The sequence below is a fragment of the Zootermopsis nevadensis genome, unplaced genomic scaffold (genome assembly GCF_977971745.1).
Source record: "Zootermopsis nevadensis isolate Lab colony 2312 unplaced genomic scaffold, Znev_1.0 Znev_ptg000022l, whole genome shotgun sequence".
Classification (NCBI taxonomy): domain Eukaryota; kingdom Metazoa; phylum Arthropoda; class Insecta; order Blattodea; family Termopsidae; genus Zootermopsis; species Zootermopsis nevadensis.
Window position 1 is genome coordinate 26,296,987 of NW_028259154.1, and position 22,817 is coordinate 26,319,803.

Genomic DNA, 22,817 nt, shown 5'->3' on the forward strand with positions numbered 1-22,817 from the left:
AAAATGGTAACATTTTAAAGTGGCATTTTGTACATCATTAGTATTTGCAAATTTCAACATTTTTCACTTTTGATGGGTGTATCATGTGAATTACAGTGCGTAGATTTGCACAAGAATTTGCATTCAGGCTTGAGGCATAAAATTAAACAGTTATATTTGAATGTGGAATAACATAAGTTGGCATTTATGTGAAGGACATTCCTGTTTTCTCATTTGTTACATTAATTAGATAACAATTGCTAGTCTTCGTAGTCATGTGAATTTAATGGGAAATAAAAGTACACAAGCATGTAGTATGAACTTATTTTCAGTATCCAAGTCAGGTATGTTGAGGTTAGAAACTTTACTAGTCCATGGATTGTTACATTATGCCATGTTTATATTGTGTAGGATTTAAGGTTTTAAGACAGCTATCTTCATGTTTATATTAATTGCAAGTTTTTTTATATATTTTTTGGGATAAAATGTTTGGCAGAACTTCAGGAGTTCTGAACATCCCAGACTGAATGTACTGCTTTCTGATTTAGTACACAATTGATTTGCTTTTAAAATAAGAACGTTGATATGGGGCCGGTAATAGTTAAGATATAATCTGCTGTAATGTACCTATATAATATGTACATTCTAACTTTACAGTTTCTGGTTATGTCAAAGATTGATGCATTATTTAAACTTGGAGTGGGTCGCAGGCAGCCTTCTGACCCATTCTTTGCGGATGGTGATGCTGTGTGCAGAGCATATAGAAGAGAAGGTGTTGTGGATATAGATGATGAAGATTTGTGTCATGAAATGTAAGATATAATTGATTATTAGTGATTAATCAGTGTTTGGTATGTTTTGAGTTTCAAGGAACATGTTCCATCACAAAATTACAGTAATTCAATGATGATGAACCTTTCATACAAGCAGTAATGCTCCTTAGGTGGGTCCGCAATTATTAACTCTGATGTGGAAGGCTTAAAATATAGAAAATTAAAGAATAGAATCAACTCAAGTTATGGACCCCGGTTAAAAAACACTGTCTTAGAGACTGATTGTGAAAATGTGAATATCTCTGACTCAATGTCCTGAAAGATTTGAAGATTCAATTGAACTTCATATTTCAGCACAAACAAGGATCTTCAAAGAGGGCTCTGTTCGGTAGAGTTGTTTATGTCTGTTCTGGCGTAAAGTTGAAACTAATTATTCATTCTTTGTTCACAGTGTCGCCAAATTTCCATGCCATGTTTTTGGCTGTAACCTTGAATTTGACTCATTGCTACAATACGAGTTGCATTATAACTCGCTGCATCGTTACTTCTGCAGCGAATGCAACAAGCGACTGCCTTCGCCACATTTGTTGGACCTGCACATTTCCGAGAACCACGACTCGTTTTTCCGAGCTCAGGCACAGAGGAAACCAATGGTACGTTCTGTTATAAAATCCTGTTACGTTGCATGTGCACTAGTGAAAATGAATTCCCCAAAATTTAATTACTTTCACTGTTGTCTGTGAATTTAAATTGTCCGCTTGATATTATAAACAAAACAATAGCAGAATGTTTTCCTTTTTTCAGTACCGTTGCTTCGTGGAAGAGTGCGATGGCATGTTTGCAGCGCCGCAGGAGAGGCGTCGCCATTGCATAGACGCACACCGGTTTCCTCACGATTTCAGATTTGACGATGCCAGAAAGCAGAAGACTAAACATCGCAAACCAAAGCAAAGTAACGACGATCTGTTGGACTCCGTAATGGAAGTGGATCCTTCTTCAGGTGATGGCAAATGCGAAACGAAAATTAGAAGACCAAAATCAGAATCCAAATCAGTAGCCATGTTTCCTCGGTCTCTCAAGGCCTTAAATTGTGGGAATGTCGAGGAATGTAATGAAAAATCTGAAGAAGGAAATGAGTTGGGAGAAGCCACGTCTTCCCACCAAGCACAGACGGGTGCGCGCACAGAAACATTTAGAAAACCGTTGGGTTTCGCTCGAGGACGTGGCAGATATCAGAGATTAGGTGGTAAATTTATGAATTTTAATTCAGGGATAAATAAACGTGACCAAAGTTCGTCCGGCGATTCAAATGTCTGGGGTACGTCAGGTTTGTTGGATGCCTTGAAGGACTCTAAGGCTGGTACCGATGATGAAAAATTTGCATGTGCGTCAGATGTCGAAATTGAACACGGTTAACACCTTTTGTATTTTTTTAATACCTTGAAGAATGATTTTGGTTTGTTCGTAATGATTGTTGGTGATATTTGCAGTACGACAGTTACGTACTTTAACTGTTTCCTGTATTAGGTGCCTTGCCGTCAGAGCTTCGTACTGTATAAGATGCATATCAGATAAAGAATATACCTTAGTACCATTTCACTCATCCTCCATCCTCACATTTTGTAAAGTGTTCACATGATTTTAATTGTAAAGTTTTTTAAAAAAAAAAGTACACCCGCACTGGGCTTGTCACGCTCAACATAGAGAAAGGGCCACATAAAAACGGGCGACTGTTCCTGGGGCCGTCATGTGGGCGGAAGAACTCGGTTGGGCCTCATAAAATGTCAAAGAGGACCACGTGCGGTGCTTAGGCCACAAGTTGATCGACACCGAGAGAATAAAACAATTTTTATCCACTTTTCAGATTCATTTCCCCGTTTACCATTTTAACTGCTGTTCCTGGCATTGAAATGCTATAAAATATTCTTCAGAGAAATGAGTTGTCATTATTCTTGGACTCAAATGATGCCGTAAAATACTTGGGACTCACAACAAAGTCATGAAACAATTGGGTTAAGGAAACATCAGAAAAGGTAAAAATATAAATGTTAGGTTATGTTTTACATAATATTTTTATAGAGATATTTAAGTGGCTTGTAAATTTAAGTTATATTTCTGGAGTAGTGATAAAGAGGTAATTTGAGTTGCTGTTACTGAGTTCTGTCTCACATAAAATCAATTGGTAGCCAAGTTTTGGCCCTGGGATCTACTTCGCGCAATGTGCCCTTCTGAAACATAAGTAAATTTCTACAAGGTGCAGGCTGCATCTTCGTGTTATTTTCTATTAAAGTTTAGTTTCCTTATATATATATATCTTAGTATTGTTCTTAATCCCCATGAGACCCTGACTGATCCCACTTAATATCAGACATAATTTCATAGTTGACAAAAATTGACGTGAATATTTTAATTATTTCATATTAAATAAACCATTCTCTGAATTCAGAACAGATTTTAACTTTTAGGTTCTCATGGCAGTAAATATGAAGACGTCTTGTGTCCTGGATTGTTGTGCCATTACCAACGTTTCAGAGGTTTGAACGCCTCTGAAACGTCGCTCAAATTCTATGAGACTGCATGGAACAACAACCCAAAAACTGCCACTTTCAGATAGCAGTTATTTGCATACAGATAAGAAGTATTTATTTTTGATTTCAGCTCGTGGTTCAACAGAAAACGAATCAGGAAGATCCTGGACTAAAGCGTTGTGATCAGGTAGGCTAATTTACGCGCCATATTGTAGTTTGCTCTTTGCTTAATAGATGGCAGAAGCCGTTGCTTTTTGGATCTTCTATTCACTGTCGTAGCCCTGCTTTCTAGTTTTAACATTACCCGGTAGATGCCTGTGCTTGTTTCATTTTTTCATGCTGTAAATGGAGTAAGATACGTAAAATCTGTTTGTAATTGAATATGTAATTTTCTTATCGATATGCGTACACTGTAATCAGACCATTAGCGTCTGAAATACCTTCCAGGTTCCCCTGGGCTGCAAGTTTGAGAAACTGATATAGAATTCTTACAGAGGAGTGTTAGGCTTCATACATTTGAGTAGATGAGCGACCATTTAGCTTAACAGGAAAGATTGCTCGACGAATTTTTGTTTATATAATTTCGAGGTTTCAACGTCTGTGGCTCAGGCTTTGTGTGGGCGCGTTCTGTAGAATTCCTGCACAGTTTAGGTATTCACCTGTTATTAGGATCTTTAGACTGTGGAGGATGACGTGGGCGGGGCTTGTAGAATGCATTAGACAGACGCGAGAGACACATTTACAAAATTCTGGTCTGAAAACCTGAAGGTAAGAGACCACTCAGAGTACCTTTGATTAGTATATGAGATGAAAATTTTAAAAGAATTATCTTAAAAATTGTTGATTTGTTCCATAAAAGACACGAAATTTCTAGGTTAGCGTAGCGATTTTTAGCTTCCCGGAGAGGGACTGTTGGGTGTCGAGGCAGTGGCCAGAATAATTGATACGTGGAATCTGTCCCCCCCCCCCCCCCAAATCGTGACACTTTCACTGCTCCTCTCATACGTGCCTCGAAACTTAGTATGCGTCTCGCGTCTCCGTCTCTCTGTAAACATTAATGTGAACGACGCGAGATGCTTTCTCTCGCTTTGTTTGGCTCGGACGTGTGAGGCCCGCCTTCACAAGTCCTGTCGCATCCTCCACACATCAGCACTTCGCATTCTCTCTCGTCTGCTCTTTGTGGAGAAGAGTCCTTCTTCAGAAGCTAACAATACACTCTCGGTTACGTGGTAAATAAACAAGCTCCCTCATTTCATCCAAAGGTTCATTGGACAACATTCCGTCCGAGAAACGAACCGGGAACCTTCCTAATAAAAATCCAGTGTCTTCCCCCTATTTGTGTCCTGTCGACGAGTAGGAGAAACGAGCAAGGTGCCTTGTGAATACGTGTCCCAGTGTCTGGATGCTTTTGTGTCTCGTAGATCGCGAGATTGTTTTAACCTTCACGCGGACCTGACATATAATTTCGTTACCTTGACGTGTTTTTTTCCTAAAAAAGACATTTGTGTCTGAATGAGAGTATATCAACGCTGTTTTTACGACTCGTAAGCCACTTAGGCCACTTACGATTAAACTTATGACTACTCCTAATGGTTTCTTTGGTAACGACGCAAATTACAATGCAGAACGATATTTCTTGAAAAGCTGTCAGTCGTCGAGGTGTTCAAAAACATTTCCTGTTAGAAACCCGCTGATTAATTATCGTATTTAAATAGGCCAAACTTTTCCTTATCGCTAGTCATTTCATATAGTACCCTAAAAACCATTATATTTTCATTTTCTTAAAAACTTCTTCGATTTTTTAAAAAAAATTACTTCCTGTGTGGTTTTCCGACAAATTTGTATTTATTTTCCTATGTTTCATGCTACATGACCGTCGGTTCCCATCCTCCTGTACGTTAAACGATACAAATTACGAACGTGATTTTCTTCAGTTCCAAATATCTCAAACACCCCAGTCTGTGTTCTTTCCTTAGGATCAGAAACCACAAAGAATAAAGCACGAAGCTTGTTTTAATAAAGACGTAATTGTCTTCGAAAAATTCATCTCTTATCTCTGTGACATGTGATATTAAAAACAGATGAGTTTCCTTCTGAGACAGAAATAATTTATCTTTGAGAGGACGATTAGCATTAACACCCTTCGAAGCTCGGAATTCGTCTAAATAATATTTAAGAATCCAGCCCGTACCGCGAAGAAAACACCGCACTTCACCATCGCAATGATGAAGTGGTTGCCGCTGTTTAAGGAGATGATCGATGTTTGTTATGAGAATCGTACGAAACCGAACGCGGAGAAGAAGCGATGGTTTGTTTCTCGTTCTATTCTGAGAGACGCTTTGTATTTGCGTTATACTCGTACAGCTGTACTTCCGTTGTTTTGTTCGCACTTATCGCTGCACTAATGAGGTCTGCTGATAACATGACTGTTTATATGTGCGAGCATAACCATTCGCGTACGTCATCGTAGACGTGCTGATTCGCAGTTAACTCCACTCAACTTTCGCATTTTCGTTTTTCGTCGAAATCGGAGATTTTTTTTAAAAAAAATTTAACCTTTTTTTTTAGAGACGAGAAATTATTCCAAAAATTTTGTTGGGAAACCTTGGTTAACTTTTATTAGACCCCAAGACTTAATTACCGCGTTCACACAAACTCCGTCACTTGTACCCACTCTGAGCCAGATTAATTCAATCCACATACTTCAAACGCTCTTTTTTTTAGGAAACTGTCATCTACTACTAGATCTTCTGAGTGATCTCTTTACTTCAAGGGCTCTGTTACGTGGAGTTTAGGTCACAACGCGTTGACGAACAGTGTTATTAAATTACGTTCTTTGGTTCGTATTGTTTTGAATTTTTATATTTGTAATTATACGCGTTTGTAAGCTTTTTTTCGATCCAGGGAATCGAACATAAATCCTGGGTTTGCTCTCAGATGAACTGTAGGAGCTCCGAGAACGTGGACGCGCCACTCGTCTTTGTGGTTAGCGGGAACAAATTTAAATTTTCACCATATACGTACTTAATTTGTGCTGAGACGAAACGGTGCTCAAAATTGACGACCGTCGGGGTTTTTGAAATGGAAATTAGTTCTCATTTTCGCCTCACACTTTAACGGAACGCCACTGATTTCGAATTGAACGTTTTCCTTTAGAATAATAACAATTTCTCGAAGAAATTTTTTTTTAAAAAAAAAAAAGATCCGAAATGTGTCCCGGCACAAATTAAGCCCTGGTTTATTTTTAAATTTAATTATTTTCTTTACGTCTACCCCAAAAGATAGCTGACCTGCAATAGAGCATACTTGGGTTACGCACCCTTGGAGCACTGAACGTCCCGATTTTTCCACCGATCTACTTATATTCATGAGATGATAAAGTTGCGTCATATTGTCAGCTCTGCGTCTCAAAGTTTCTGACTTCTCTTAATAACAAAGAAGTGACTTTGAGGTGACGTAGGTTTTTAAAGAGGAACATCTGTCTGCCTATTTAAGAAAAAGAATTGTACTACTTCCTTCCTTTATGGTGATGGACTAGAATCGTCAGCTGTTCACTGCATATCGCTGAATTTCAGAAGGGTCTCACGTCAGCTAGTTCAGGAAGTGTGTGGCAACCACCGTGCGTGTTCTAATGCGATGGTTAGAGTCTTCTCATTATTTTACAACGAAATAATAACTTTGCGATTAAAACATTCATCTTCATTTAATATGAACGACCTTATAGCACCCAGTCTATAATCGTAATTCTAGAGTCGAGGACATTCGCAAGACTGAAAGGTGTACTTCGTTTTGATGACAAATTTACTTTCCTATCCAGAAACATAAAACATGGAAAGAATTTTTGATAGGATTTAACTCAGGTTTTGAGAGTAACCGGTGTACGCTGATTAGCGAAATGTCTTTTCAGAAAACGATAACTCATTTAAAATATCCAGTCCTTTGCTTGTTTTCTCTGACTGATTAATCTTTGCTACGTATTTAAAAATCGAGAGTTGAAGATAACGTTGAATATCGATTTGTTGTGGACCTTCACACATGACCTGCAGAACTTTGCCTCTGTGCAATCCCTGGCGATGCTGTCATCGACAGTAATTTCCGTCGGGAATTTCCTGATACCCGAGAAGAATCGACAATAGCAGTCAAGGAGGTGAATGGGTCTGTTGTGCCCGAAGGAGGCGTCATACCAGGAACACTAAAAATAAAACAAAAACCTCATCAGATCAAGGGGAATGTGACGTGTAACTTGGGTGGGGGAGACTTATCCTGTTGATGGAGGCAGTAAGCTTCTCCGAAACGTCGGCCAATATCTATCTGACGGTGCTGCATCGCGGAAGACAGCCTTTTGTGCTGTTCGTGTCGTAGCTGAGAGTCGTTTGTCCACCACTAGGACAGTCGTAGGAAAGTCCCTCGCTGTCTGAAGTCCGGAGAGAGCTCTCTGCCCAGCCTCTGTACCCACTGAGCAGATTTTATGGCTTGCAGCTTAAATGTTTTTTTTACGAGCAGGAGAAGCCAGAAACGAACTTGTGGCGAGAGCATAAAAACGCGCGTCTTAATATTTTTATGGGTGTTCCTTTTTATGTCGAAAGAGCGGGGTCACAGCTTTGACCCCCGCGTCGCTTACTTATAATTTGTTGACTAAGACTCTCCGAATGTTTTCTATTTCCGTCTTGTAGTCTGATAGAAATTGACCCAACTTCTATATCCCTAGGGTTACGTAGGAGGAGGGGAATGTTTTGACCAGCTAAGGGACTTTTACCTCCTGAAGAAGGACTCTGAATTTTTGAAGTTAGCCCTTAAGGACCTGTGTTTTGAACGTAGGGCCCACGACGATTATGTGAGCTTCTAACTTAAATCTTAACATCGCGGATAAATGTTGTCATGTCAGGAGGAATAAGACATTTTATCGTGTTCTAGTGGTTGAGCTGTTTCTGTTCCCACGTATAAAAGAAACATTTCTGTAGAATTTAGGCTGACGATTTCTCCCCCGCCTCCAACAGGTGGGAGGAAGAATGGATTGGAAGTGGCGAAGGGTACAAAAATGCTGACGAGGAGGTCCTTTGTGACCTCGCAGTTTGCATAAAAATATCGCATATTGACATGAATGCACTCCTTCATGTTGAGCTCCGGGCGGAAGTGAGGTCGTTGACCTAAACATGTGGCGAACGCGCCGGACCAAATGAAATGAGTGCAGGCCACAATTCGTCCACTGCTCAATTTGTTACGCTGTGACATCGATGGCTTCTTGTTTGCCTTCCCTCGACTTTACTCGTGTGAGGCTCTCGGTTGGAAGCCTCAGACCTCGTCCGCCTCCTTAGCTCAGTGGTAGAGCACTGGTCTTGTAAACCAGGGGTCGTGAGTTCAAACCTCACAGGGGGCTAAAGGCCTTTTTTTTTTATTTGTGTCATCTGTTTTATTTTTAAAATTTTGAATAAGCCGTAGTGTTTTATCTTGTATTACTTTGCCAGTTAAATGAAATTTTACGCGTGAAAGTAGACGTAACTTAACATCGCGCGTCTGCATTGGCGTGTCCCGAACTTCTTCGTGAAACTTTGATGTTTTCTGTTCGGATCCGCGGATAAATTTCTAAAAATGTTCGATTCCAACATGAACGGCAGCTTAAAAAGGTTACTTATGTTAAAAACCTGGCTTTATTATTCAATATTGCCCAATTTTTAATTATTTGTTATTTATTACATGTCTGTTCTAATAAAAGTGCACAAGACCAAGGGATAGATGGCAGGATATTACTAAAATTGGTCTTAGGAATTTAGGGCTTGGGGTGTGTCGTTGCAGGAGATCATTCTGGTGTAGAAGGTAGTTGCAAATAGATTCTATAAACAGTTGCGGACAGCTGACAAGGGGCTGTGTTTAATTTTGGGGGTTGCTTATGGCTAACGATACTTCACCATGAAATACCTGTGTTACGAATTTTTTTTTTTTTTTAAAAATGTTTTGACGACGTATGAGGGAGTGGAAGTACAACTCCACTCATTCTTAAACTTGTCATCGACGGGTTTAGTTTTCCCCATACTTTTTATGTATGGATTTCGTATGCTTCTCAGAATAAATAAACATCGATTATTTCCCCCAAACAACATAAACCAATCGATCGTTGTCATGGAGACGTGTTCATTGTTTTCTGTGAGTAAGGGGCTGAATTTTTATTAAATATTATTTTGACGAGCCCCCAATCTTCAAACTTTGATCGTGTTTCCCAGCAGTAGTGTCCACGAATTATATGTTGGTTCAAGATAAATTGTCTGGATTACCGACAGTGTGACAAGGGGACTCCCAGTTAAAATCCCATTACTCCGCTCGTATTAATACACCAAAGCGAGTTTTTAATAAGTTTCTATTTTTTTCTAGTTCAAAGACCTTTTTTTTTAACAAACAGGTACCTCGGGCCATTTCTGTTTGTTCTGGAAACTTTTAGAAACCCATAGAACGCTACAAATGAAACACGCTAATATGTACCTAGTTGATTACGCTTGTGACTTAAGAACCATCCCCTCCCCTCCCCTCCCCTCTCTCTCTCTCCTGACTAATCTGCAGATTGGAAAGTCACGATCGGAACTGATTCCGGATTGTTTTTATTGAATTTGTCACGTTTACGTGTGCATTCAGCTGTAAGAAAGGATGTATGTGTGTGTAGGAGGCTAAAATCTGAGATAGTACACAGTCAATTTGCTACCTTTGTTCCTGACATGCCTCCGAGGTAACTAAAGATATGATTCTTCTTTTACGACAGGGTTTCGAGTCTGCCCGCGTCGATTACTCGTTTTGTAATCACTCGGTTACGCTGCTAATGTTATTAAACAAGCGTGTTCTCTTGTGGTGTTACGCAATTTTCATGCAACAGTCTTATACAGACACACGTCCGAGAAGAAACACTTGTTATATCCCCTCGGAAACACGTGTTTGTAATATTCGGTGTCTTTCTCTGGAATTGACTGAATGGTGACTCCAAAAATAATTTTTAACTCTTTGAAACAGAAGCTCTTCTGAATAATATTTAAGAATCCAGCCCGTACCGCGAAGAAAACACCACACTTCAACATTACAGAGATCAGCTGGTTAACGCTGTTTAAGGAAATAATCGCTGTTTATTCTGAGAATCATACGAAACACATACAAAATGAAGAGTTATTGATTGTTAATACAGGTGGTACATATAATTACCACTGAGCTTTAAAGGGTTAATATATTGTGAAGTTGAGTGTAAGGTTTCATTAGCTGGGATGCATATTGGCTCATACACTGTAGTTTGAAACGCTTTATATCGGCGCCCATGTATTTACTTATGGGGTAGACTCTTCATGGGGGCAGAGTGCTGTTGTAAGGGTGTCTCACCCTTGTCCCATTCAACCCTCACCCCTCAAAGAACTGTTTAAAACATTACAGGGCCATCACGTTGCCATATGTTACATGTGTTTTGATGAGTAATTTATGTGGGAGACAAGCCTCCCCTCTAACATATAACAATGACACCTACTCGAGTTTTCCCAGGCTCTCCTGATACAATCTGTGAAGTCAAACCGTGGGTGGCACTTTGAGGTTAAGAAGGGACCAAGTCGACAGTGTTTCATCACTAGGATTGCTTGTTTTATCGTAGCTTATGAATTTTAAATAATTTTTATGTTTTCGGAGCAGTATGTGACTTCAGTCAGGTCCTTACGAGCTCGAAACACATGTAAATGATATTTAAAAATTCAGTCCCTGCCTCGAAGGACATTTAAAGACGTCGCCATGGCAATGATCAATTGGACAGGAGAAATAAGGTGTGTTTATTCCTAGAATGTACCAAAGTCAGAGTTGTTTCATGTCCAAATTGTGTAGATTAATGCAAAATTGGATGAATTTCTATTGCATACGGAACTGTTATTATCAGTACATCCAGATTCTCACCTTCTGGGTTAAGATATCGTGTAGTCTCGTAAGTGGTCACAAACTTTTCGGAGGAATCTATTACCTCCATCTTCAGGTCGCATTCACTATCTACCAAGCGATTAGTTCCTCCGAAACGTCGGTAAAAACCTACAGGAGTAGCGGTATTACAACCCACAACACCACGATCTCAATTGTGGTTCAGAAAAGTATTCTCAGTTGTTTTAGGAATTTCAAGGTTGAAGCTAAACGTGTGGTAAGGGTTTAATGTAGTTTGTATGTGAGTTATGCCATTTTGCTATTAAATACGTCGAGGACTCTTCTTTAAGTACAGAATCCATCCGAGTCACAAACAATTGAGCGCTGTACCTGCCTGCGAGACACTTCGATTTTCGATGACACTTTTTGTTTCGTACACGGTGACGTTTCAGGTTCTCACGACGTTTCAGAGGTACTTGCTGCCTCCACCACTACCCTGAAGATGAAGACAGAAAGAATTACCCGTTCTGTCTTATTTTATTATATTCTTTCATAACATGAACTGAATTTTCTGAGGTCTTCAGAACTAATTTCAAAGTATCCCAAAAAGTATTAACATATCCTATGTTGTGTGGAAGGGAGTGTACCCTAAATTACAGTCAATAAAACCCCATCATGATTGCATCAGATGGTCCATCAGACCACCCCCCCCCCTTGTTCGTCTCCCCCACATTAGTACTTATACGACAGAACTGACGCATTCAGAGTAAGAGTGGCATAACTCTCGAGTTTACAAATCAGAACTCACGTTGATGAGATTTCAGGTTGTCGTAATGTTGGAATGACTGAGAATTTCATCCATATTGTGTCTCGTGTACAGGTGTTACAAAAATTAATTTCGAGCCAGGAAAAAAAGTATGCATCATACATTTTTTATTTGTAAGCATGAAGCTTTTATAAATAGTAGGTCTATTGAAAAAATTCAGTTCTTGCCTCGAAGATGTGAGGTTTGAGGCTTTCATGACGGCGAAGATGTCAATTATGTTGGACTTCTGGATTGTAACGCCCTGTGAATTTATAGGTAGATCTGCAGAGCTGAAAATGAAGGCAGCGTGTTTCTGCGAAAAGCTGGCAACTACCAGAAGCCTATATGGCGTCTCACCGTCTTGAATGCCTCATACCTCGGTCACAGGGTTCATGAATGCGTTTCTGCATTCCCATCTGGGAGAATCAGAGCTGGTATATCGTTTGGAGGCATCTGACTTATTTGTAGTTCGAATCCCAGCATGGAATATTTTTCTTGTGTAAAAGTATTCGTCGCCGTCTCTAGTTTTTTGAACGGAAATTTCGTGATAAATCTGCTTAAATTTCTAATGAATATTGCGTCTCATTGGGCACTGCATAACTCTGCTATTGATAAACTTTTTAAAACTAACTAAATTTTATAGTATCCACATTATCGACTATAGATTATTTAGCGGCTGTGCCGCTGAGACTAGGAGACGCGGCAACCGACGCAGTTGTCCCGCACAGCCGTCAAATATCGTCACTGTACTGAATGAACTTGACTGAGGAAATTGGAGGAACTTGAATTTCATTTAGGACACTCTTGCTCGAATGGATTCAATTGGTGGTCGTTTAACAGCCCATATGTAGGACCTATAATTATAGGGGTCACGTGACAGATAATACGAGGGGCTGGAGGAGTTAAAACGAGAGGGTTGCAATGCGGGATGCAGTCGCTAAATGTTTTTTTTTTTTAATATTCGCGATTGACTCAATGCATGGGGGTGTATTATGGCGAATTTAGTGCATTTAGGAAGGTGGGGGGGAGGGGATAATTTTCTGAATTTCGAGCTTCCTTTATTCTCACGCTAAATGTTTCTTTGATGCTCGAAAGAAGACTTCTTCTCTTTTTTTCGTGTGGATCCTCTCACGAAAACCTCGCTCCATGGAGAGGGTACATGTGTCCTCATGCCAAAGTCCCGAGTGGTTAGCATCCCGAAGGTTTCGCATTCAAACCTTGGTTCAGATACCGGTTTTTCTGACTTGGGGGTGTTCATGGTTTTCCTCAGTGTCTCCGTACACGTGTTGGGATAATGTCTTAAATTAGGTCACGACCGTTTCCTTCCACATCCTTTTCAATTTCTTATTCATCCATTATCTTATCACCCGAGTAGACTGAGCTGTTGATATTGCTGTTAAATAAACTATAAATATTCACGCACAGTTCATCAGACTCAATTCTTCCAGATCTTAAGTCATTTTGAGGACCAGAAAATATCAAGGGAGCACTGTTTGTAGAACATAGAATTTGTTGCAACAATTTGCTGTCTGGTAAAGGTAAAATTTGTACCCGTGTCTGATCAAGCACACTACTTGAAGACGTATGGGGGAGTGGAGGTATAGCTCCACTCACTTTTCAGCACTCTATGAAGCTGAGTGCTTGGCTTTACCCCAAGGCTTGGTAGATCGCCTAAACAAAAGTTGGCAATGGAAAAGAATCCAAAGTTTGGATGTGATGACAGAACAAAATGGTGACGAACGTCTGTTGCTTCATTTGTTAGCGATAACAGATGAAACACTGCATCAACGGATACTTATTTGGCCCACTAATGCACGAAATGTTTTTCTTTTTATGAGATATGAGGTTTTGACAGCTGTGAAAATTTAAAAATCGTGGTCTCTTCGGTTATGACTCGCCATCTGTTCTGATGATTGATGTGGCGTTTTCCTCCGAAGCGTTGGTAATCACCAATCATAACCCAGAAGACCACAAAATACATTTATGTATGTGGAAAGAGTTTTCAAACATGGCGATGATGCGAAACTTCGAGATTATAACTGTAAGGACGTGCATAGAGCAGACATGTTCAAACAATTTCCAGGGGGCAAAGAGAGATTCGATTTCGTTCTACTCGAAAGCAGGGCCAGTCCTGATGTTTTTGAACCACACGGTAACCGTTGAAATTTAACGGGGGGGGGGGGTATCTTTCGCGTCCTCGTTCCAAAAATCCCCCACCTTTTATCTCTTTCGCTCATTTACCTCTAGAAGTATTACCAAAAACCTGCCTAATGGTAGCAGCACTTATAGAATTACTCTCCTATTAGCTTCATTACTCAGAATTTGGTTGGTGTCACATAACAAGAATGCAATTCTGTAATAATGAGCAGCGTTTGGGTTGGGAATCCTTCTGGAAGACGACCACTGGGTAGACCAAGAATGCGATGGGAGGATAACATCAAGATGGATCTTAGGGAGGTGGGCTGTGAGGATGGCAAATGGATAGAGTTGGCTCAGGATCGTGTCCGGTGGCGGGCTCTGGTGTTGTCGGTGTTGGTCCTTGCGGATTCTGCTACCAGGGAGTTAATTGGTTAGTTAATTTTCTTTGCTTGGGGTGATGTCCCCTGCTATTTGCTTAACTTAAGAAGTTGTGCCTAACTATTATTCATGTCTCGCGTTGTAACCGGATAGGATGACCTGGGTATGGTTACGCTTGGGTTCAGAATTTTTCCCATGCCAAGAAACCATCACAAAGACAACGTGATTGTCATTGGCACATCCGCTGAGACACCAGCGGAAAACCGTGAATCACTAACATGTACGGTAACCCTCGCAGTGACGGATCGTGGTAAGGGATTGTGCAGGTCAGGGTGACCTGGAAATCCCAACGGCGCCTTCATCGTCGCGGTCGAAGTATAATGCTTCATATTTCGTATTTCAAAAGATCCCGGGTTTCATACTTTCAGATCTTGTTCCACGTCATTTTAAATCTATCATTCACCATCCACCTCTCGTTCCTTAAGTAATCGATGCATTTAAAAAAACGTCGTTAAATAAACTGTAGAGCGGAGGACCTCTAAGATGCTGAATCGATTTTCACTGTCTGAGTAAATAATTTAGGATATCACGAACAAAGAACGACTGAAGTCACTTATCCCTTTGAAACCGGACCTCGCCTAATATTCATTAATTCAGTACGTACCGCACAGAAAACACAACGCGTCTCCATGGCAACGATAATTGTTTGATTCTGTTTAGCGAAATAATCGGAGAACTACTTGAAACAATTACCCTCTATGGGAAAGGTATGATGTTTCTTGATGCTGTATCAGGTAGTACGACTCGATACCAGTGTACTTTGAAGGGCCAAGGGTTTCGTTCACTTCCTCCCTTCCTCTTACGAACGCTTAATAAGCCTTCCGTTTCCATACAAAGCGGGGGAAACTTTCGCTTCCTGAGCGACTATCAGCTTCTGAAGATGGATCACACATGAGAGCATGGACCCAACATTATGCTTTCAGTTTGTGCACGCAACTCATAAAATGGTAACCCGATGTCCCAGTGCTCGAACGGCGTTCTACCGAGTTATACAGTGCCGGGCGGACAACCGACAAGGGGTAGTCCTCCAGCTTTGTCGTTGGCCGTAAGGATTAACCAGTCACCGTGATATGTTCTGTGTTAATCACCTCGAAAATTGGCGGGATTTGACATTAGCGATGTCGAACCTTCGAATTCTGTTACCACAGTTGTTTGTTACGTCATTATACCACATCGAAGCGAAGAGTAAATTACAGTAGTTCATATGATTAACCGACTCCGAGGTTGAAATAATTAACGTCGCGGTGCTAATTCGCTAACAGTCTCAATAAACAATAAGAGGCAGGCGACATTCAGCTGTTAATAAATCCTTAAGTAGGCCTGCTTCAAAGGATGTTTATAGACTGTGTTACGACGAAAATGTATTCTATATATCTTGCCAGGACCAAGCATAGGTGCCGCTAATTACTTAAATCTGCCAATTAACCGCTATGATATCGTACGTTAATAACAAATAACACGTCATTCAGCTAATTAATCCTCTTATATCTTTGGCCTAAGTTTAACCCTTTGAAGCCGAAGATCGTCTGAATATTATTTATGAATTCAGTCCGTACCGCGAAGAAAACACTACACCTCACCATTACGAAAATCAGCTGGTTAACCCTTTGAAGCCGAAGCTCGTCTTCATAATATTTACGAATCCAGACCGTACCGCGAAGAAAACACTTCACTTAACCATTAGAAGTCGAATCAGGCGGTACCACATAAGATTTAACAAAAGAACATCCCGGTCAAAGCCTTAATATGTCATTGAAGGTAGGTTATAGTTTTATATTAGGGCATATTACGACCTATATTTCTGATTCAGAATTACTTCTGAAACAATAAATCCTTCAGACATTATTAGATTTCCTTAGACAGGGGATCGGCCCATCTCAATACATGTTTGCTTCAAGCGGGATTCGAACCCACAGCCGTACGCGCCTTATGAATTCTACTCTTTTACATGTGTGATAACAAAATATCGGGATGAGGGGTGTACAGTCTTTTCAAATACATTGTCGGCTCAAAACTTCCAGTAGGCGTCCAGCTGGTTTCATGGAACCATGTTTCAGTTTTTATTACAGATAATTCTCACGCTTAACCTGCGACATAGGCATTCTTTATGGAGCGAAGCCAATAACATAAAATTCATGGGGCAGGTAATTTCTGTCCGTCATCTTATATCAGAGGAGTTCTAGAAAATTGGTTTTAAACGTTTGTTAAAATAGCAACTTGATGTGATATATTTCGTATGTATATGTAAACACCGGTGCACAGTAATGGACAGTGAAAAAATCTGTACTCCTTCCCCAGTATTGTCAGGGTTATTAAGTCGAGAAGAATGAGATGGGCTGGACATGTAGCGCGCATGGATGGGACAAGAGGTGTGCACCGGGTATTGGTTGGGAAGCCTGAGGGGAAGAGACCTCTGGGGAGACCTAGACGTAGATGGGAGGATAATCTCAGGCGGGATCTGTGGGAGAAAGGAGTTGAAGGAGACTGGATTTTGTTGGCCCAGGGCAGGGTCCGGTGGAGGGCTTTGGTTAATTCGGTGATGAACCTTTGTGTTCGCTAAGCCATCTGGTTGGTTGGGTTCGCTATTTGGGAATCCTGAGGGGAAGAGACCTCTGGGGAGACCTAGACGTAGATGGGAGGATAATCTCAGGCGGGATCTGTGGGAGAAAGGAGTTGAAGGAGACTGGATTTTGTTGGCCCAGGGCAGGGTCCGGTGGAGGGCTTTGGTTAATTCGGTGATGAACCTTTGTGTTCGCTAAGCCATCTGGTTGGTTGGGTTCACTATTTGGGAAGCCTGAGGGGAAGAGACCTCTGGGGAGACCTAGACGTAGATGGGAGGATAATCTCAGGCGGGATCTACGGGAGATAGGAGTTGAAGGAGACTGGATTTTGTTGGCCCAGGACAGGGCTTTGGTTAACTCGGTGATGAACCTTCGGTTTCCGTAAGCCATTTAGTTAGTTAAACGCGAAACATCTGAAACGCCTGTCACTTCTGTGTTCTGACCACAGGGATAAATTATTCTGCGAGTATTTCTTTGTTTATCTATGTTAATTACCGCCTGATTTTTTTTTTTTAAATTTTATTTTAAGGCAGTTCTGAAGTGACGCATTTGTTCGGTCCGGAACTTTGTAGCCACACCGGTCTTCCCCCCCCCCCTCCTCCCCTCCCTATTTAGTCGTACCTCATACATATGTACATCGCATGTAAATCGAGAAGCGGCTTCCAGGTAATCAATTAGCAAAGCCGTGCAGCGCCTTTGTGGTCCGTTTGTGGGTGTGGAACCTTGAATTGAACGTAAAGTACACTCACACATGTGCCTTGTGGGAGAAGAGGGGAAAAGACGTGTTATTCTACTCTTACAATTAAGAGTTGCTTTTGTTCAGATATTTATACCTCACATTCGACATTGGACTCCAGTTTTATCTCTTTTTTCTTATGTTATTATTGTTATTATTATTATTTATTTATATACATCCATCCTCGCCCAAGATCCTCAGTATTTCAGGGCGTCTAGATCTTGCCTTGTTCATTATCAACATTGGAATCAGGTTTCTAACTTTGGTGTTTTCCTTCTGATTTGCCTAAATTACATTTCGTGATTTATTTATTTATTTTATTTTCAAGTACATGAACAGAATTTAAGCTGTCATGAATGTGTTCATCGTCATAATTAGAGCATTAGATTAAAAAAACAAACACGTAAAGAATTTTACAGGCCAACAAACGTATGAAGTTGCCAAAATATGGTTTCAAAATAAAGGGACCTTTATTTGTTTATTTATTTACTCATGTGGACTTCGTCCTCAAGAGATATTTAGATGCTTGAGGTGACAGTGTGTTTTAACAGCTGTCTGTAATATCTTCCTTATACTCGGGATCATTTCTCATGTCCACTCAGATTATGACATTTGGAAACAGATTTTCTGATTAAACCACTTTGATGGCTATTTTTTTTAAAAAACGAACCCCCAATTTCTTATTTGGGAGATGCCAGATTCAAATATTTGGCATTAAATTAGGCCACGACTGCACGCTGTCAATATCTGGCGAAGAGTGTACAAGTTCTCCTCAGTGTGTTATTTTTTGTAGACTACTGTACACTGTACAGCCTCTGGTTCTCGCCTGAATATTCTGCTAATCACTTTCGTGTTTAATCTACTCTAATCGTAAGTTTGAGGAACCGCGTTTTAGCCTACATTTACATAACATTTACATGAAATTTATGTTTCAATTTTGATGCTTCTAAAACTTTAAGAATGGTAATAAAAGAATGGAATTCCTTTGCGTTTGTAATGGCTCTGGAGTTTTATAGTTTTAATACAGTGGTTCCTCCGACTTCGCCGGGACGTGGTAACGCGTTTTGAATACAGAACGCTAAATAAAAACTTTACGCGAGTCGGTCTCTGACTCGGGGGAAGTCCCGAATTCATTCATAGGAGTGACTGTCATTGGTCCTTTGCTCCCAGGCGTGTGGGTTTGGCCGTCACAAACAGAACGTGCTTCTAATTAATTGACATTATGAGAAAATAGCTACTCGTCTCAAATCTTCACATATCGACACTTAAAAAAAATTTCGTAAATGTAATACTGTCTTCGTAATTAAATAGATGTACATAAAATCAATTTTTCTGATCGATTCTAATATAACACTGCTTCTTACTTTTTGCATTGAGGTATAATTAACACCAAATTTTCACACAAGTTCAAAGTTGACTGTGTTAGTAGACAGACGATTAAGGGACATTTTATTACATAATATTATCGTTAAATGTACATTGAATGTTTCCGACAAATAAAAATCTCCATGACGTGAATATATATATATATATATATATATATGTTCTTTTACAACTTTTATTTATATAATATTTATTTATTTATATTTGTTGTGTTTGTGAGTACATGAGTAGGTCTGTGAGCATTGGTCTTGTGTTTGTTCATGTGTCACTGTGACCTCCAGACACGTTGCTAATTCTTGTTTAAATTTGTACTCGCTATCCTTGTGAAACCCCTTAATAAATACACTCAGTCACTAGTAAGATCTTCCAGGTAACTGAGTGGAATAAATCGATTCTTTAAACAGCGCTCGAAAATTGAATTTGGAAATATTAACTCCCAGAATTTGGAACTAAGCATTTCTCTTTTATTATAATCTTTCTCTCTCTCTCTCTCTCTCTCTCTCTCTCTCTCTCTCATGTTTAGAGAAAGTGTAGGTTAGTCGAGAATAATCTACGATAGAAAATAGCAGGTTCTTAAATGTGTGATTCGATAAATGGGGCGATTACATTAAGAATGATTCAATTCAATTCAATTAATTTATTTACGTGTTTGCCAACAGCAAGAAACCAATAACAGGCAAACACTGATAATATATACAATAATAATGAAATAATAATATTAATAACAATAATTATTAGCATTTTGTTTGAGCTTATCCATAATTCGTCTGCTTACAGATTCCAGATTGCCCATCTTTCATAATTGAAATTAGACGTTTCGTGAAGTTTTACGGCCTTCACGAGTTTAAATATTTCCCTTCGATGCAGAATTTCATCCAAATAATATTTATAAATGTAGTCCGTACCTCAAAGAAAACACGTCTCCGGCAAAACGATTAATTTGTTCGTGCTGTTTAGGGAAATAATCGCTGTTTCTTTTAGAATCTTACGAAACCCACAAAATGTAGAGTTATGTTTGTTAAATAAAGTGGTACATATAGTTACCACTTGGCTTTGAAAGGTTGAAGCTCAGTCACGCGATTTGCTACTGCATTTTTGGAGATGATGGACCGAAAAGTTTGCGATCTGCTCGCGTCGTCTGCGCACGCCCAGCGCTGAATTACGCAACTGACAATTGCCCAGTGGCGTAAGTCGGCGAGGGTTCATTGACCCACTTTCGCGACTTTTTGAGGTCACGGGCAATGATAACTTTCTTCACTTTTCCCCCCGCTAACGGTATCGCCAGGTTACGAGATCACGGCTTGAGGAATATCTGGATACTTCCTTTCCTGATGCGAAAATAACCCCGAGAAGGAACCCGCGTTGCTTGTTAAACGACACTCGGCAAGGATGGAAAATGTTCGCACCGAGTCGAAGCATTTTCCCCCCAATTCTAAAACTGTGGGAAACAAACAATCAGAAATTCCTTTTTCTTGCGAATTTTCGAACATCATTGACAGGGATGAACAAATTTTGGCTCGCTGGTCACTGGCCAGACGAGAGTTCTGCTCGACAGAACTCTCCTCCACGAACTTTGTGAGTTCTGAGGTTCTCACGGCCGTATGGATGACGAATTCTTCTGGGTTGTGACGCCGTGTAGACTAGCAGGTAAATACCAACGTTTCTGGGAACACACCCTCTCCATCTTCAGGGTAGTCGTATAAATTAAACAGTCAGTTGTTAAAACGGGTTTCTTAACTCGAGGGCTGTAACCTAGTGATCGGAAGGTCCCTACATCGAATCTGATATTTCTGGACTGTTTTCGTGGTAGCCCTACCAGAAACTATGCTCTTTTAGACTTCGCAAAGCGTCTACTTTCAAACGGGGGAAATGTGGTCCGAAATTTCATTCTCGACTGTACACTTTGTTGGTGTCCTTGAATCGATCGTTGTTCCGTGGAAGTCAATACAATGAGGAACTTTTTAATAGCTTATTTTTAAGCTCGTATGTCGGGTTGCTTTCCAAAACTGGTGTTAAAATAGCGGACTCACGTGTCAGATGTGAGAATTGTTTACTGTTGTGCAGAACAGTTAACCAGAAAGGCAAATCGAAGGTGGAGACTTTCACTTCACGTACCAAGAACGCACCAGAATAATTGTTACGTTTATATGATGAAAAATCAAAATAATAGTCTGTTGGTGGCCTGAAAAGTACGATTGTGAGCTTTATAAATTCATTATTATAATAATTTTGGTATTTTGTTTATATCAGATATAAATTTATCAGTTGTAACTAAAATAATTTTGGTAGCTTGAATATAAATGACGAAAATAAATGTTTTCAGTCTCGTAATTCGTTTCAAATCGTCTTATTTTAAAAGCGGAAATCCATTCGCCTCCTTAGCTCAGTGGTAGAGCACTGGTCTCGTAAACCAGGGGTCGTGAGTTCAAACCTCACAGGAGGCAGAACATTTTTTATCCACAAAATTTAATCATTAGAACGGTACGTTACGTAAAATGTTTATTTATATAAATTATTGCAGTATTTATAAGCCCTAAAACAAATATATATTTGTTTATGTACAGGCAACAAGACTTTTGACGTAATGTTATCCCTAATATTAATTAGCACATCATGTAGGCGTATGGTTTAGCGGAGGAAAAGCTCCACGCGTTTTTTAACCTCAGCACTAGATGGAGGTGAGTGGTCAGTTTCTCTCTGGGACTGTTTTACCCCCGGGAATCGAACCCTGTGCCCATTGGATAGGGGGCTGGGTATTTTAGGAGTGTGGCATTATCTGGCCTGCGTCTCTTTGATGGTTTATGCAAATATGTGTAGCAACCGACGAAGCAAAAATATAAATCATTCATTAAGGATCAGTCCTCGCTTTTTGTCGAAAATCTCAGCATGAAACAGGTTCAGTAGCCGTGCGGTTGGTTTCGTACTTATTCGTTTTACGAAAGTTTTTTCTTTGACAGCTTTGTTTATGAATTTGATTTCCCGAAACATAAAAAAAATGCCTGTGTATTGTGCTGACTTCTTTTGTTGAAAGACTAAAATGAAGCCCGGAACTCTTCAATCTATTGAAAGACTTGATCACTATTTATCAGCTGCAATGCGGAGCAAGATCGAACATAAAAACTTTTTATGAATTAAGCAACATAACGAATTAATATGATATTAAAAGACCACGTTTTTACGTTATATTTAATATACTTTTTTCTGAGCCGTGCATTTCATCCACACTAAATGCATGGAATCGGGAAGATAATCTTAATTATCTCGTACGTCTACCCCGAAGAAGATTTTGTTTTAATCCGTATTAAAGGACGGTGTATGCGTGACGATTTTTAAATTTGCATCGTGATGTTAAATGTCCGACACTTTTGCTACGAGGCTCATGAAGACCTGAATTTTTTTTGTAATAAGCCGTGAATTCCAGACTTGGTGACTTCGCCCTCTAACCCCGTGGACATCACCTGCTTTAAAAATAGATAATTCTGCAATTTAGTTATGGGTTTGATATGATTCTCAGAATAAACAGCGATTATTTCCTTAAACAGCGTTAACCAGCTGATCTTCGTAATGGTGAAGTGTAGTGTTTTCTTCGCGGTACGGGCTGAATTCTTAAAT

The 22,817-nt window shown here is 39.9% G+C and overlaps 1 protein-coding gene and 2 non-coding genes across 7 annotated transcripts in view; all 3 read left to right on the top strand.

Annotated features, from left to right (window-relative positions):
- Positions 1 to 22,817, top strand: part of l(2)k10201 (zinc finger protein 511 lethal (2) k10201) — a 67,885-nt gene that overhangs the window by 237 nt on the left and 44,831 nt on the right. For 2 of the 5 annotated variants that reach the window (XM_022077551.2, XM_022077552.2), the window contains exons 2-4: positions 637 to 791; positions 1,204 to 1,405; positions 1,557 to 3,066. In XM_022077551.2, coding sequence (XP_021933243.1) covers positions 646 to 791; positions 1,204 to 1,405; positions 1,557 to 2,168 — 960 coding nt within the window. In that variant the 5' untranslated portion in view covers positions 637 to 645 and the 3' untranslated portion in view covers positions 2,169 to 3,066. Of the gene's footprint in view, positions 1 to 25; positions 324 to 636; positions 792 to 1,203; positions 1,406 to 1,556; positions 3,067 to 3,410; positions 3,468 to 22,817 lie in introns of those variants that run through there. The other 3 variants (XM_022077554.2, XM_022077555.2, XM_087353359.1) reach the window with 3 other exon arrangements.
- TRNAT-UGU (transfer RNA threonine (anticodon UGU)) lies at positions 8,586 to 8,657 on the top strand. Its single transcript has one exon. It is a non-coding gene; the product is annotated as a tRNA-Thr (tRNA).
- Positions 21,578 to 21,649, top strand: TRNAT-CGU (transfer RNA threonine (anticodon CGU)). Its single transcript has one exon. It is a non-coding gene; the product is annotated as a tRNA-Thr (tRNA).